This window comes from Dromiciops gliroides, chromosome 3, assembly GCF_019393635.1.
Source record: "Dromiciops gliroides isolate mDroGli1 chromosome 3, mDroGli1.pri, whole genome shotgun sequence".
Lineage (NCBI taxonomy): Eukaryota > Metazoa > Chordata > Mammalia > Microbiotheria > Microbiotheriidae > Dromiciops > Dromiciops gliroides.
Window position 1 is genome coordinate 330293389 of NC_057863.1, and position 18065 is coordinate 330311453.

The window sequence follows — 18065 nt, forward strand, 5'->3', positions numbered from 1 at the left end:
AAAAAGGAAATGGAAAATACAAAGTGTCAAAGAATCCAGGTCATTTTGTTACCAGCATGATCACTCTGAAAATAAGGCCAGCCTTTTTAAAAAAATTGGTGTGGTACCAAGGGTTATCAATAATTTTGTGCTTATAAGAATCTATTGGATCCATCGGAGGGTGTACTGTTTTGTTGGGTTTTTTGTTTGTTTGTATTGTGGGGCAATGAGGGTTAAGTGACTTGCCCAGGGACACAGAGCTAGTAAGTGTCAAGTATCTGAGGCCAGATTTGAACTCAGGTCTTCCCGAATCCAGGGCCGGTCCTTTATCCACTGAGCCACCTAGCTGCCCCCTGGGTATACTGTTAATGTTTAACAACTGACTGCAAAAAAAATGCTCAACAGACTTTTAATATTTAATCTGCATAATTGACAATTTCTTCATTACTTTCTTAAATATAGAAATCAACAATAAATCAAACCCCAATTTGTATCATTTGCCAATTTCCTAGGTGTAAATGCTCATGTGGAAAATTTAACAATCAGCTCAAAAGCTGGGTCAGCTCTGGCACACCTTTGTACTTGCTGACCCTTGGTCCTTGTGCTCCTAAACAAAGGAGAGATCATTGGAGATGAGATTTTAGGAATATTTTCGTTTACTTTTTAAAAAAATGAGTTTTTGATATCTTATGTTTTTATATCACAGTCATTTCTGGAGAACACACCTCTTTGCCCCATACCCAACATACTGATTCCTCCTTTGAGACAAAGAAAAAAAAATTGAGCACAAACATTTTCCATTATCCAGAATCTTTACTGGTTTTCTTTCTTTAAAAAAAATCAGTTATTATTGGTTTATTTAGTATTTGGGTTAGTATGCCACTTGAAGAGATTGCCTTGCTGTACGTGTAGAAGGTTTTTCATAATATAGAAATTTATAACAACTGGTGTACATGTGCGTGTGTGTGTGTTTTGCAAAAATCTGGTCCTCTAGAAGGGTTATGCATGGAGACTTACTATGGAGCTCTTAAAGAGAGGCGAAGATATGCTTAGCAAATTACTTCATGGTGTTAAAAGTCCTGCAATGAAATGAATATTGTACAAAGATTCTAGAAACTACAAAGTGTCAAAGAATCCAGGTCTTTTTGTTGCCAAAATGATCACTTTGGAAATTAGGTCAGCCGTTTAAAAAAATGTTGGTTGGCTACCAAGGGGTATCAATAATTCTGAGCTTATAAGAATCTATTGGATCCCTCAGGGGGTATGCTGGAAAAGGGAATGGCAAATCACTCCAATATCTTTGCCAGGAAAACCTCAAATGGAGTTATAGTCAGACATGACTGAAAAATGACTGAAGAATAGCAACGACTTTCTAAAGGGTATGATAGATAAGGGGCCCTGAATGATGGGCTTTTCAAGCAGGTCAAATTCCTTATCTGATTAGTGACAGAAGAAATGTAAAACCTGTGAACATACCCTAGTCTCCTTGAAATGAGAACTGGTAAGGTGGTTCCTTGTGCTTTTTAAACCCTATTTGTTGTTTGCATACTGAATGCTGCATAATACTTGTTTTGCACAATAATTAAGTAGTTGGTATAAAGTACATCCAACCCCCAACCTCTACACACACACACACACACACACACACACACACACACACACACATCACTGCCTGCCTTATATGTGTTGTAATTATTCTTTTGTAGAAGAGCTAGTTATTCAACCTTAGGTCTTTTGAATCTAAATTCAGTGCTATTTTCTTGTTTTTTGTTTTTGCTTTTTGTTTGTTTGGTTTTTTACAGGGCAATGGGGGTTAAGTGACTTGCCCAGGGTCACACAGGTAGTAAGTGTCAAGTGTCTGAGGCTGGATTTGAACTCAGGTACTCCTGAATCCAGGGCCTGTGCTTTATCGACTGCGCCACCTAGCCGCCCCCTTCTTGTTCTTTTGACTTTGAAAGCTATCATCTTGCTTCCACATCAGCATACATCATCTCAGTGTGACCACATCCTGGCCCTAGCTATGGGACACTGTTCCTTATCAAAGATCTCTTGATCAGCATTTCCTCTCTGATCACAACTCTAAATATAATTTCTTCCAGTTTCTCAGCACAACTGCTTTTCTTAAATCATTTTAACGTTTCTATTTCACATGGTCCCTAAATTCCCCTCCTGACTGTGTTGGATTTCCCCCCTCCCCAATCCTTAAAGTCTAAAACCTATGACTGCCTACCTTTATTTTTTTTGAATTCCTATTACTATTTTTTATTTTTATATCTTTATTTCTAAATATATCCCTCCCTTGCCCTACCCATTGAACTATCTCTTGCAATAATGAATAAAAAAAAGACTTCAGCAAAACTAGGGAATTTTCAAAAGAAAAAAAGGAAAGTATCAAGAAAGAAAAAGTACTCCAAATCACTAATAAGAGAAAAAAAATTTAAACAATTCTCAAGTTCTACTTCATAACTCTCAAGTTGGCAGAGATGATTTTTTTTTAAAAAAAGGAAATGGCAGTTGTTTGAGGGGACATAGGAGGAAGAGAACACTAATGCACTATGGTGTGAGTTGATCTAATAATTCTGGAAAGCAATTTGGAACTATACTTTAAAAATCATTAAACCCTTTCACACAGCAAAATCACTACTAGATCAAAGAAAGAGAAAGTAGATTCATATGTACAAAAATGTTCATAGCAGCATTTTTGTAGTGGAAAAGGAATGGAAACAAAGTGAGTGCCCACCACTTTAGGGATGGCTGAATGAATGATAGTATATGAATTAATGCAATTTTATTGTGCTGTTAGAAATGTTAAAAGGAACGGATTCAGAGAAGCATAAGATAGCTTGTAGAAACTGATGCAAAGTGAAGTGGGGAGAATCAAGAGAATAATTTATTCAATGATCACATGATTGTATAGTAGAATAATTTTGAAAGACTTAAGAACTCTGATTAATGAAATGACTAACCATGGTTCCAGATGGCATTCTTCCCAGCCTTTAATAGAAAGGTGATGTGCTTACCAGTGGAGCAGAATGAGATGCACACTTAGGATTATTTTGCTTGATTGTATTTTTTTGTTACAAGGGAAGGCTTTTTGAGGGCGGAAGGGAGAAGTGAAAGTGATGCCAAAAAAAAAAGAAAAAGAAAAGAAAGAAAAATGCCCCCAAAGGTGTTTTTTTTTTAAAAAAATAAGGCACAAACAGAACAGAAGGAACTTCAGAGGGAGACACAGATAAGCAGGATAGTTTTGGAATTAATATGTTAAATTTACTTTATACTTTTTAAGAACTATACTTCATATTCCTTTTGCATAGAGAAATGTTTATTTGTTGATGCTTGTCAAATTCATAAAGTTTACAAATTTGAAAAGAGAATGTAAACCTGAAACATGTAACCCTTTATTATTTTCTTTGTCCCCTAAAACATGAATAAATAGCTTTTACATTTCTTGTTTTCTTCCACAGGTCACGAGCTTCCCCTCGTACAGCAGTGCTCTGACTTTCAGAATGCCAATTTTCTACGGGGCACCAACCTCAATGTCCAGTTCCTCCTCTTCACCCCTTCAGATCCTAGCTGTGGGAAGCTGGTAAGAAAAAGTAGTGACCTTCAGAATTCTGGTTTCAACACCTCTCTGGAAACCAAGATAATCATCCATGGATTCAGGTAAGAACAAAAAAGTCAATAGGATCTCCTTAAAGAGCCCATAGTAGATGCACAGTGTCCCTTGATAGTAAGTAATATTGTGTTCAATAGTACCATGAAAGTACAATGGGAAGAGGGTAGGACTTGCTAACTAACTGCCTATTCAGACACTCAAGATTTTTTTTTTTTTTTGGTGAGGCAATTAGGTGACTTGCCCAGGGTCACATAGCTAGTAAGTGTTAAGTGTCTGAGGCCAGATTTGAACTCAGGTCCTCCTGACTCCAGGGCTGGTACTCTATCTACTGCACCACCTAGCTGCCTGACACTCAAAATTTTAACAGGGCTTTATATAAATACATATTAACATAATATTACCAGTTCCTGAAGTTACATATAACCTAACCTTTCTGGACCTTAGTTTCCTAAACCATAAAATAGGGATTTTGCATTAGATAATCTCAAAGATCCCTACCATCCAATCATCTGCCAAAGGAATTTTCCAAAGTGATTTTTCAGTTCTTACTATGTCACCATCACGACCACCCATGTCCTCTCCAAACTCAATCAACTTCAGTGGCTTCCTATTAACTGCAAGATCAACTATAAAAGTCTTTTGTTTGACTTTTAAAGCCCTTCATAATCCAGTCCCTTCTTACCATCCTAGTCTCCTTACATTTTACTTCCTTCCCCTCCTAGCTTCCCAGACTTATTTCAAGGCTCAGCTAAAGTCTTACCTTCTGTAGATGACCTTTCCTGACCCTAAGTTTCAATAGGCTCTCTGATAATGACTTATTCCATGGGCCTTGTTCTCATTTTCCAGCATAGTGGCATAAGCTTTGGACTGGAAACAAGGGTGTTAAAGAGCATAGAAATGCCAGTTGTAGTTATTATTATTATTATTAACTAATAGTCACCAGGTCTCCAGTCTGGTGATAACTCAGTTCCCTGAACCTTTTACTGCATTCCTGCTAAGCTCAAGCAATGTTTATAGACCAATATAGGGGTATGCTGGTAAATGTTTAACAACCAGCCTGTCCAGGAGAAAATATTTGAACATGTACATTTTAGAATTAGACTGACATATAAATGCTTTCATGGAAAATTTAATAATAATTACCTCTCAGTTTGAGCTGTCTGCAGCACACCCCTGATTAGAACTTAGATAATTTTTGTAATTGGAACTTGAAGGAACTGTAAAGATCATTTAATCAAGTGGCCTCATTTTATATATAAAGACATTAAAGTGACTAACTCCAGGTTAATGGAATAATGGCAGAAACAGAACTAGGTCTCCTGGCTCCTAGCTCAGTCCTAAGCTACTCAGAAGGCCTAGAAGTTAGGTCTAGTTCCATTACTTATTAGTTGTGTCACACTGAGGAAGTCACTTAACCTGTCCTAGAAAATATCCTGAGTGGGAGAGATAGCCAGGTTGTCGAAGGGCTTCAAGATCATACTATATGGTGATTGTTTGAAGGACATGGAGCTGTTTTTCCTGGAGAAGAAAAGCCTTAGAAGACATAACAGCCATCTTCAATTATTTGAAAGCCTGTCCTGTGAAAGAAGGATCTGAATGGTCCCAGAAGGCAGAACTAGCAACAGTGGGTACTACGGCAGAGATATAGATTTAGCTCAATATAAGGAAGAACTTCATAACAAAAGCGCCTCAGGAACCCCAACTAGGTTTTCTTGGCAAAGATATTGGAGTGGTTTGCCATTTCTTTCTTCAGCTTATTTTTCAGATGAGGAAACTGAAGCAAACAGGTTAAGTGACTTGCCCAGGGTCATACATAGTAAGGATCTGAGGCAGGATTAGAACTCAGGTCTTCCTGACTCCAGGCCTGACACTCCAGTCACTGCACCACCTAGCTGTGTGGGTAGATAAAGGAAAACTAAGAGAAATTAGAAGCTTCAGTAGCAGTACAATACAGATTCTTTCACCTGGCACTTCTGAATAAAAGGCAGCTAGGTGGCACAGTGGATAGAGTGCCAGGCCTGGAGTCAGGAAGACTCATCTTCATGAGTTCAAATCTGTGTACCAAGCACTGCTATGATTTATGATAACCTTCTATTCTTTTTTTTTTTTTTGGGTGGGGGCAATGGGGGTTAAGAGACTTGCCCAGGGTCACACAGCTAGTAAGTGTCAAGTGTCTGAGGTCAGATTTGAACTCAAGTCCTCCTGAATCCAGGGCCAGTGCTTTATCCACTGTGACACCTAGCGCTCCCCACCCCCTCCTTTCTACTCTTTCTTAATCTGGGCTCTCTTTCTTGTTTTGGGGCCTTGGAATGGGTCCCAGAATGGAGGGAAGGAGTTTCTTTTATTTCTTTTTATCACCTTCCACAGGGCATTAGGAACCAAGCCATCTTGGATTGATAAATTCATCCACACTCTCCTGCACGTGGCTAATGTGAACGTGATTGCGGTAGACTGGGTTTATGGATCCACGGGTGTTTATTTCTCAGCTGTGGACAATGTGATAAAACTTGGTCTGGAAATCTTCCAGTTCATCAGCAATCTGCTGGTAAGACACAAACAGGATCACTTGTGCACAGGGTGAGGGAGGGACACATAGGACAGGCATTGGGGGTGTTAAACACTTTGGATGATGAAGGCTTCCCAGCATTTGGATGAAGTGTCTCGTCTCCAAGGGTATGTACTAGCTAAAGAAGTCCAGAAGAGTCTGTGCTGAGTTGGTGAGGCCTGACTCGACTTGGCCAGCTCATCATAGCTATCCCATCCCATCCCATTCCAGGTGCTTGGTGTATCAGAGTCTTCTATACACATCATTGGGGTCAGCCTTGGAGCACACGTTGGGGGAATGGTAGGATCTCTCTATAAAGGCCAGCTGGGAAGGATCACAGGTAATGTTCAGTCTTGGCTTTCTGTCATCCACTCTGTGTTTGGAAAGAGTCCCATTAGACTATGAGATCCTTGAGACTCTTTTACCTTTCTTTGTACCCCCAGTGCTTAGCACAGAGCCTGATACATAGTAGGTATTTAATAAATGCTTGTTGCCTGACTGACAGACAGTACTAACAGTCCTAAATATTGCTGGCATAGGAAGAAGAGATTATAATATATTGCTGATTTTAAACTAGTCATTCCTTTCCAGAATAATGCTATTGTATTATATAACAACATTAACCAATATGGCTTAGTAAAACTAGAGGGCCAGCCTTGGAGACTGGAATACCTCAGTTCTCATATTGGTTTTTTGACCCTGGGCAAATTACTTGACCTCTTGGTGCCTCAGGCAATTTTCTAAGATTTTTTTGAGTTGCAGAGAAGGTATTGATCTATATTGGTAAAGGAATTTTTCACTGGGAGCTTCCTACACTGATGAAATAATAGTTCTGGTAAAAAAATAAATACACAGCATGAATATGTCTACATATATTTATATTAAATACATGTGTATCTATATATACATTTATATATTATATGCTATATATGCATATGTATAATATATAATACATAGATGGTATATACGTATATATAGCACATGTATATATGTAGAGGTATATAATATATAGCATATGTGTATATACATGTATATAAATATTATCATATGAAAATCTGCAATTACTATCAGGATCATACATATAGAGCTGGAAGGGACTTCAGAAGTCATCAGTCTAACACTCTCATTTTACATCTGAGGAAACTGAGGCCCAGGGAGTTTTACTGACTTGCTTAAAATTACATAGGTGGCGCAGTGGATAGAGCACCGGCCCTTGATTCAGGAGTACCTGAGTTCAAATCCGGCCTCAGACACTTGACACTTACTAGCTGTGTGACCTTGGGCAAGTCACTTAACCCTCATTGCCCAGCAAATAAACAAAACAAACAAAAAATTACATAGGTAGTAAGTGTTGCTATGCAAAATTTAATAATTTAGATGCAAATGAGATGGTTGATGAGTACTTAAACTATCTGGATTTGATGGAGCTGCCTTATTATCCAAAATAATTTTATGAAACCTTGGATTAATGAGATCAAAATGTACTCCAACTGAACTCCAAATGGAACCCAGATAATATAGAAGTGAGTATAAGGCAAACCCCAGAGTTATTTGGGTGTTACATATCATTTGTCTCTCCAAATGTCTGAGAAGTTTATAGCTAGCATATAAGTCCCCTTTTGAATCATATACTCTTTTCATATTGTTTGTTTTCAAGTTATCAAACTGATTTGTATTTCATATAATCTTGTTATAGTGTTTGCTTTTAAGTTGAACTGTCCAACTGATTTGTATTATGCTAATGGAACTGAAAGCAGCTTGTACTAACGAGCTAGGAAAAGCAAAACTTAGTCAATTTGGATCTGATTGATTTACCAATAGAGACATATACTAAGGTCTGTAACCAATGAATGGTGAAAGTTTATATAACTTCACTAAAAAAAGAGTCGTTGAACTTCTTAGGAAGGAGTCTCTGCATATACATGCCTGCTTGCTCCTGGGACTAATAAACTGGTGCTATGTTCTCCTAACTGTTCTCTGCTCTGTTCTGTGAGATCCTCATTCCATTTTCCCATAGGACAAAGGTATGAAAATATATTTTTTTCAGTGTTAGGAGGTAGGACTTGAACCCAGCTCCTTTGACTACAGAGCCAGTATCCTTCCCACTACACCAAACTTCCTCCCTAGTACCATTTTCATCAGTCTTTGTAATATAGGAGCATATGATAGGAAGAACCCAGGATTTAGAGTCAGAGAACCTGCATTGGGATCAGGGCTCCGAAACATGTGACCTATGTAACCCCAGGCCATTTAATTATATAAATATTTATTAAGTGCCTACTATGTACAAGGCAAGGTGGCTAGGTAGCCCAGTCAATAGAGCACTGGGCTTGGAAGCAGAAATACTCCTCTTCCTGACTTAAAATCTGGCCTCAGATACTTCCTAGCTATGAGACCCTGGGTATGTCACTTAACCCTGCTTGCCTCAGTTTCCTCATCTGTAAAATGAGCTGGAGAAGGAAATGGCAAACCACTCCAGTATCTTTGTCAAGAAAACCCCAAATGGGATCAGGGAAAGTTGGATATGACTCAACAACAACAAAATGTGCAAGACACCACTGGGGATACAAAGTTTTAAAAAATGACCTAGTTCTTGCCCTCAGAGCACTTACATTCTATAGTTAAGTTCCTTAAACTCTCCAAGCCTCAGTTTCATTTTTTAGTAAAATAATGGGGTTAGACTGAGTCATCTCATAGGCTCTTTTATCTCTAAATCCTATGACACTCCAGTGGAGAGAGAGCTGGACTCTGGGTTTGAGTCCTTGGCTGTAGCACTTACTAACTAGATTCGTCACAGTCTCAGTGAGTTTCCGTTTCTTTATAAAATGGAGAGATTAGTACCTGGCACTCTATATCCTAGGGCTATTGTAAGGAAAATGCTTTGTAAACTTTAAAGGATTACATACATAAAATGTGACATTATTCTTATTCAGTGGTGCTTTAAGCCATTCTAATTTTATAGATACAGAAAAAGAGGAACCAACAATACCGCCAATCAATTAAAAAAAATTTTTTTTTAAATTTTATTTATTTTTTGAGGGGCAATGGGGATTAAGTGACTTGCCCAGGGTCACACAGCTAGTAAGTGTCAAGTGTCTGAGGCCGGATTTGAACTCAGGAACTCCTGAATCCAGGGTCGGTGCTTTATCCACTGCACCACCTAGCTGCCCCCACCTCCAATCAATTTTAATAAAAAGGGAGGAGGAAGTATGTGAAGTTAGTCTAATTCTAAACTACATCTCTCCCAACAATAATTAGCTATTTTTCAGTGGGCTCCACTGAAAAGGGCAATAGGCTTTCTTGGGGTGTGGTTCAATGGGACACTTATGTGGGGTGGGCTGAAAAGGGCAGTGCTATTGATCCCCCTTTAAATCTTCTGCCCCAGGTAGTACCCTAGTTTCCCCACCCTGGCTATAGCTATCCTCTCAGCTATCCTCACTGAATGTTCAACAGAAGACTCTACAATTTTCAAAAAAGCAAAATTCAGTTTGTTGGACCCAACATGCCCAGTTCTTTTTTTGTTTTGTTTTGTTTTGTTTTTGCAGGGCAATGAGGGTTAAGTGACTTGCCCAGGGTCACACAGCTAGTAAGTGTCAAGTGTCTGAGGCTGGATTTGAACTCAGGTACTCCTGAATCCAGGGCCGGTGCTTATCCACTGCACCACCTAGCCGCCCCCATGTCCAGTTCTAGAAGCTACAATGATTATAGTTGCCAGATGGCCTTCCTCTTCTGGCAGGGAAAGATGTTTCAGAAATCAGTGCTTTCATTTGCAGGTCTGGATCCAGCAGGTCCGGAGTACACCAAGGCCAGCCTTGTAGAACGACTGGATCCCGGGGATGCTTTATTTGTGGAAGCCATTCACACAGATACAGACAGTAAGTTCTGGAGTCTTTCCTTCTTCTGGTCTCAGGTATTGGGGGGGGTACAGAACACCTCAACGTTGGCTACAACTTTGCTGCTAACTAGCTCTGTGACCTACACAAGTCATTTGACCTCCATGGGTCTCAGTTTTCTCATCTGTTAAATGGAAGGGAGTGACAAGGATGTTCTAGATGATCTCTAAGGGCCCTTTCAGATTTAAAATCCTCTAATCACTGAAGCTAGTGCTTTTATTTTTAGCTCTCAGTGGGTAGGAATATTCTCATTCATAGACCAGAAATGTTTCTTTGGAATTCTTGTTTTCTGACTCAGGCCTAAACACTGCTGATATTTGTAAGTGGGAGGGAAACGGAGAGAGAGCAGGCATAGCATGTTTGGAAAGTCAGTGCTTTTTTTCTTTTCATGGATTCTGTGGTTTGGGGGATTCCATCAACACAACACCCCCACCCCCACCCCCACCCCCACCAAGACATACACTGAGAAAAATGAGTTCAGGCCTTGATTCCAGTGAAGGGAGTGGTGATTTGTATCCTTCCACAGTGAGTTAAGAGAAATCTAGCTTTGGGGATCTTGCCACTGACTGGGCAAGTCATTTAACCCCTGAGTGCCCCAGACCACTCTCTAAGATGGCCACGTACAGATATATTGCCCATCTGGATCATTGGAGCAAGTTTCCAAGCTGAAGTTCATGTAGTGATAAAATCACAGGTTTGGGGTTGGGGGGAAAATGTAGCACTTCTTTCTCTTCTAATAAAAAATAATCACTCTTAGTACTAGAGAATATTAGAGCTGGGAAGGTCCTTAGAAATCAACTACTCCCATGCCATAATTTTACAGATAAAGGAATTGATCCAGGTCCATGCTTCTCTATTTTGCAAGGTGAACAAATCATTCTTTCCCTAAATTTAGTAAGTAGGTGACTTATCAACTACTCACTTGTTTCATCAAGGGTTCTTACCTCTCAGGCATGTATTTCAAAGCTCAACTCAAGAAGCATTTATTAAGTGCCTACTATGTACAAGATACTGAAGAACACAAGGACAAAAATCATGGTGTTGTTTTTTTTTAAACCGGGCAATGGGGGTTAAGTGACTTGCCCAGGTTCACACAGCTAGTAAGTGTCAAGTGTCTGAGGTCAGATTTGAACTCAGGTCCTCCTGACTAGCCGGTGCTTTATCCACTGCGCCACCTAGCCGCCCCAAAAATCATGGTTTTTGTCCTCAAGGAGTTAATGTTCTATTGGATATTTACTGCTATCTCTTCCCTGGGGTATCCGAAAGAAGTCACCTCCAGGACACCACATCAAAGAACAAAGGATGAAAAGGTCTAGGGGGCAATGAGGATGATTATCTTGAAGATGAAGGTTCTCTCTATTATGGGCCCTTTGCATCTATTTCTTTCAACAGCTCTGAATACAGGCAGAAAAGCATTGGAGAAACCTCTTTGATCTGTTTACAGGGTGTTGTATTTTTTAAAATAAAAAATAATTTTATTCCAGAGCTCTTCTTGACCCTCCTTTCTGGGAGGAGAAATAAGGGAGTAAAGGGAAAATCATTTTCACTTCCATACATCAACATACTAGGAGTTGGGGTAATCCTTCCAACTCTGACCCATGTAATAAGCACTAAATGTATGTTTAATGAAAATGAATCTCATGACAGCACCTGAGCCTCCACTCATCAGCTAGGCTAATAGTAAACCATAGGAATCTCCAGGCAAAGACATTGCTAGGGCAGCCGTCTGGGCATAGGGTAAAGAGGACATCCATGGGGCACACTAAGACTGGCCTCCAGGGAAACCACACTCTTGACTTTGATCCATACTTCCCACTCTCCCTGGTAATAGAGAATCATTAGATTTCAAGGTAGAAGGGACTAACTTTGGGCAAAACATTCCATCAAAACTAACAAAGAAACAACCATTTTCCCTCTTTAATCTCAAGTTTCCTTAGCTATAAAATGAGGAGATTGGATTGGAGGATCTCTGAGGTCTCTTCTAGTTCTAAATGAAGTTCCTTTCAGTGTTGAATCATATCCTAATGTCAATGTGAGCCTTGAATTGTGAATTGTTGATAAAAATTATACTACAGTGGGAAAAGTGCTGGATTTGGAGATATGACATCAAGTGGTAGTTCTACCTTTGTGATTTTGGGTAAGTCACTTAACTTCTGGGGGCCTCAGTTTCCTCATCTGTAAATTTGGGAGTGAGAGATAAGTTGGCCCCTTCTACCTATAAATGATTCAATGAGACAATATAGAAATATACTCTAGTTGTCCCTCTGTGTGGGAATCACCAGCAAGCATGCATCTGTAATCAAATTTTGTTTTTCATACCTGGCATCCTATGAAAAAAAAAAACAGACCAGAGACAGGGAGGAAAAATAAAGTACCAGTTTATGTGTCCCAAGAACAAGCAGGCACGAATCATGTAGCAATTCCTTCCAAAGAAGGAGCTTGAAGACTCATTTTTTTGTGGAGATATATGAACAGGGTGTTATCAATTTCATCAGCATGATACAAATCAACTTAAAAGCAAACACTATGACAAGAATGTATGAAATACGAATCAGTTTAACAAGTTCAACTATAACAACATATGAAATATGAATCAGTTTAATAATTTCAACTATAACAAGAACATATGACATGCCAATCAGTTTGATAGTTTGAATTAAATAAGATTATATGATTCAAAAAAAGGGTTTGTTAAGGACAAGGTTTCACAGATATTTTTATAAGCTAGGAACTTACTATCCTATAGAAAGAAGTGGTTAGATAGGGACTTACCTGCTAGCTATCTGGGTTTGGTTTAGAGTTCATTTGAAGGGCATTTTGATCTTATTAATCCAGGTTTTCATAAAATCCTTTTGGATCATAAGGCAGCTCCATCAAATCCAGGTGCTTCATACATTCCTCATCACACAATTGATTCATAAACATCTCATTGAAAATCAGAAAAGAGATAGGAAATAATAGTCAAGGAAACATTCTTTTAATAGTGTGCCCTTTGCTTCATCAAAGCATGGAGATATCTGCCAGAGCACTGGTAAACGTTTAACAACTGCCTCTCCAGGGGGAAAAAAGTATGGTCAATATATTTTTTAATGTAATCTGCATTTTTAACATTTTTCCATCACTTTAAAAAATACATTTTTATTGATATCTTCTATTTCTTATCATCATAGTTAACCCAAATATCCCTCCAAGAGAGTCATCCTATATAACAAATGATATTTTTTGGAGGTTAAAATAATCAGCACAACTGATCAATACATTGAAAAAGTCTGAAATTATGTACAATGTGTAGCATCTGTGGACTTTCCACTTCCATGAAGGGGGAGGTGGAAGGGTGTTCTCTCATATCTCTTCAATTAAGTCCTGCTTGATTTTTATAATTTTGTTGCGTTCACTTTTGATTTTTTGGTGTGTCTTTTTTCCATTTACATTGCTGTAGTCATTGTGTATTATTGTTTTCTTGGCTGCTTATTTCACTCTGTATCAGTTCATATAGATCTTTCCATGCTTCTCTGTATTCATCACAAGCACCACTTCTTAGATGCTACAATTTGTTTAGTCATTCCCCAGTTGATGGGCATCTACTTTGTTTCCAATTCTTTTGGTTTTTTGTTGTCCAGTAGTTTCTGACTCTTCATGAACCTTTCTGGGGTTTTCTTGGGAAAGAGACTGGAGTGGTTTTGCCATTTCCTTCTTCAGCTCATTTTACAGATGAGGAAACTGAGACAAACAGGGTTAAGTGACTTGCCAGGGTCACACAGATAGTTAAGTAAGTGTCTGAGGCCAGATTTGAACTGAGGAAGAAGTGGCTTCCTGACACCAGGACCTGTCTTCTATCCACTGTTCCACTTAGCTGCTCCTTCTAATTCTTAACTATCCCAAAAAGTGCTGCTATAAATATTTTGGTGTGTATAAGAAATTTCTTCTTACCAATGTAATAATGGAGTCTCTGATTCAAAGGATATGGACATTTTTTTGTCACTTTATTTGAATAATTTCAAATTGCTTTCCAAAATGGTTGTACCATTTCATAGCTCCACCAAAAATGAATTAGTGCAGTGGTAATTCCACAACCCTTCCCACATTGATTATTGCCATTTTGGGGTCATTTTGGCCAATTTTCATGTGTGAGGTGAAACCTTTGAGTTATTTTTATTTTCAGTCCTCTTATTATTAGTGATTTGGAGCATTCTTTCATGTAATTGTGAAAACTTTGCAATTCTTCTTTGGAGAACTGTTTATTCATATCCTTTGACCACTTATCTATTGGAGAACAGCTATTAGTCTTCTATATATGTATTGATTGTTTATATAGCTTAGATACTGTCACAGGAGGTGGGGGGGGGTCTTACATATTTCTCTTTAAAGAATTACACCCTCTCACACAATCCAATTAGAATAAAATAGTCTTTTATTTAGGTGCTTAGAGAAAGTGACCAAGATGGAATTCAAAGACTTCCCTTGAGGGGAGGAGGGAAGGATATAGATGGGGTGACCACCTGAGTATGGAAAGTTCCCTTTGGTGGGGGAATATTCCTGAGAGTAAGGGAGAATTTTCTTTCTTTCTTTTTTAAAAGCAAAATGATCCCATCTTTAATACAGTTTATAAAATCTATACAGAAATAGGCAGATTTATACTTGATTTTTATCTTGCATGGGCATGAGAGATAATGGGAACATAAATCTCTATGGAATAATAAAAATATAATTTTCTTTTGAAATGATAGTCCTGACCTGTGGAGTTATCTCTGTCTCCTAGATCAGGTAATAGCCATGCTTAACTGACTTTTTTTGCTATAGAATTTAATCTTCTCCTACTTAGATGTGTCTATCCTGATAGCTAGTTTGGCCAGTTTAAACTTTAATAGTCCCAATTCCATGTCATTCCCTACTTCTCTACATGTAAGGGAAAAGGGGGGGGGGTGAAGATTCTTATTCTGTAACTGCTTCGAGCTGAACAGGGTTGAAGAAATCACGGCGGGGGGGGGGAGAGGAGGGAGGGGCTTGGTCTGGAGGGGGAGAGGAGATGTAAGGGCACAGGATGTAGCTGCCATGAGATTGAGAGACTTGAGCCTGGATGGAACAGACTTTAACAGGAGGTCAAAGAGGTATGGGCAAAAAAAAAATGAAAAGGATTTGAGGTGACAAGAATGCATGTCAAATAAGTTATACTTAAGGTTTTTATGATTCAGTTTTAAAATGTATAACTAATAACAGACAGATGACAAAGCCAGATTCTTTTTGTTTTGTTTTTCGGCAGGGCAATGAGGGTTGAGTGACTTTCCCAAGGTCACATATCTAGTAAGTGTCAAGTGTCTGAGGCCAGATTTGAACTTGGGCCCTCCTGAATCCAGGACTGGTGCTTTATCCACTGTACCACCTAGCTGCCCCCTCAAAGCCAGATTCTTATACACTTTAGTTGTTTAGAATATAAAAGGCCTAGAGTTTCTATACATGCATCTCACTATAGTAACCCATTTGCAATACCAACCTAAGGGATGAAGAACCAATAGTATTCATGTTGAGAAGAGGGACAAAGCTCTCAGGCAATAATGCTTCCCTAAGCTTCATGTACACTGTAGGCAGAAGCTGTATAGATAGCCAATTGCAGTGGGCCAGGCTTGAAATAAGTCAGGTGGGATAGTTTTCATCCAATGTGTGATATTGGGGAAATTAAGTCAGGAGAATCCTTCAGCCCTTGCTAAAAGTCATTTTCCCAGCCTTTCCCATGACAACCCACCCCTGCTGGCACCATGGCTCCTCAATGATCATACCTGGAGTTAGGCTCAGAATAATATAACAATCCTATAATGTCAGGTGCTTTTCATCCTTAATTTAGTATTACACAAACAAATTTTGCCTCAAGATGCTTAATAATAAATGAAAGAGTTGGGATAGCTATACTGCCTTCAGAATTCCTTTAAAGAATGGGAACATATTTAAAGTGATTAAATAACAAACATAGGTAAACTCAGATTTCCCATTTTAACAGAAAAAAATTTTCTAAATTGATATCCAGATATAAGAGAAAGTGCTTTTCCACTATAGCTAATACAATTGTTCAGCAATTTATACATTATAAGGAAATTTAGAAACATAATACCTTAAAGCAATGTTAGGACTTTTTAAAAAATTTGAAACAAAACCACTTAATTAACAATCAGGTGTTCTTAATTCAGTTGCATGTGCTTTACTTTATACTTTACACAGAAAATCTATCATTATGCATTATGAGACCATAAATGGAAATTTTCTAAGGCCTAATACTTTTAGCAATTTAAAAGAAAAAGACAATTATCCATAAATTCACATAGTACATCTGATAACATGGCAAGTTTCCCAGCTAATGTTTAAAATTTCTTTACTCCTTTCCTCTAAAGAGCTGAGACCATACCTTAGAAACTTATCAGATAAGGAGTTGGTGTGGCTGATTTTTTTTCCCTTTTCTTCAGCAACTTTTTTTTTTTCAAGATTTTTGCAGCAGCAAGTCTTAATGCAGACAGGGTATGATCTGCTTTACCAGAGTTAACTAATTAAATCAAAGCCAGAAGCTGGGCTTAGGGTAGTGTTATTCAACGGTTAGAGACTTAAAAAAATATTTTTTTCTTTAAAACTTTTACACATTACAAATAATTCCTGATTTTAAACTATTCCACTACAAAAGATTTCAAAAGTAGCAGTATATAACAGATTTCAACCATACTAAATCCTTGGGCACTAGATGTTATCAGATCACTCCTCTCCCCCCACAGCAGAAACAGCCTTGAGGAAAGGGGCTCAGCCTTATAGTAGAAGCTTCCATGTAGAGACAGAGGGGCTTTAGGGCATGGGGTATCCTCCATTTTGATTCAAGCCCCCTGTAAACATTTCGGAAATTAAAAAGAATCCATCAGACTCACTCTTCTTGTGGTGTTGCAGCGATTAACCTTGTAAGCAACAACTTTCTGTCCAGGCACATAATCATGGCAATTGATAGATACATATTGATAGGCACATAAGACAAGATAGCAAACTAGAGCCCACTGCCAGTGTGGTAGAGGCTGATTTGGCTTAAGGCCATGAGGGCTTTCTCTAGTACAAAATGAGTCCATTTTTTTCCTCAAATTTCTATGTTCCAAGGTCAAATTTAGCTCAATCGTTACAAATGTACGCAAAGGGAAATCCCTCAAAATATTCTCTCTATCCCATGGCATAGGCCATTAGTCCAATTAGTGCTGCCAAAGGGGAATCCCTCCAAATATTCTCTCTGCCCCAGGGAAGGCCCAGAATATGTCCAGACAGCGGGCAGAGCTTTTAGTGAGGAAGGGAGACACCAAGTTTCCGGTTGCCCCTTGCCATCTTGTGGAAAGGCTGACCCCCCACTCCCCCACACAGTACCCCTCCGTGAGTACAGGCAAGGGGTAAGGTCAGGTGGGAGAGATAATAAATGAAAAGGAATTCTTACCTCTGGGTTTTGTGTCCAGAGGAAAGAGGAATTTCCTTTGCCCTATGTTGGGTGCCAGAAATATGTCACTAAGGAAATAGGTGGTGGGGGTCCTTTGACATTCCTTTTTAAAGAATTACACCCCCCACACAATCCAATTAGAATAAAATAGTCTTTTATTTGGGAGCTTAGAGAAAGTGACCAAGAGGGAAGTCAAAGGCTTCCCTCCAGGGAAGGACAAAGCTTTTATAGATGACTGATGGTAGGGGTGGGGGATGGATGGGGTGACCACCTGATTATGGAAAATTCCCTTTGGGGGTGGGGAAAAGATTCCTGAGAGTCAGGGAGAATTTTCTTTTGAAATGATAGTCCTGACCTCTGGAGGTATCTCTGTCTCCTAGCTCAGGTAGTAGCCATGCCTAACTGATTTTCTTGCTACAGAATTTAATCTTCCCCTACTTAGGTGTGTCCATTCTGATAGCTACTTTGATCAATTTAGACTTTAATAGTCCAAACCCCTACGTCCACCCCACGCCCAAAGGGAACTTTCCATAGTCAGGTGGTCATTCCATCCTCTATGAAAGCATCAGCCTTTCTTCTTTTAGAGGA

At 38.9% G+C, this 18065-nt stretch overlaps 1 protein-coding gene across 1 annotated transcript in view; it reads left to right on the forward strand.

Moving 5' to 3' along the window:
- The window catches only part of PLA1A (phospholipase A1 member A), a 74322-nt gene that overhangs the window by 27460 nt on the left and 28797 nt on the right, over nt 1-18065 (forward strand). The window contains 4 exon segments of the mRNA XM_043995738.1: nt 3444-3642; nt 5963-6140; nt 6372-6480; nt 9914-10015. Of these exon segments, the coding sequence (XP_043851673.1) occupies nt 3444-3642; nt 5963-6140; nt 6372-6480; nt 9914-10015 (588 nt within the window).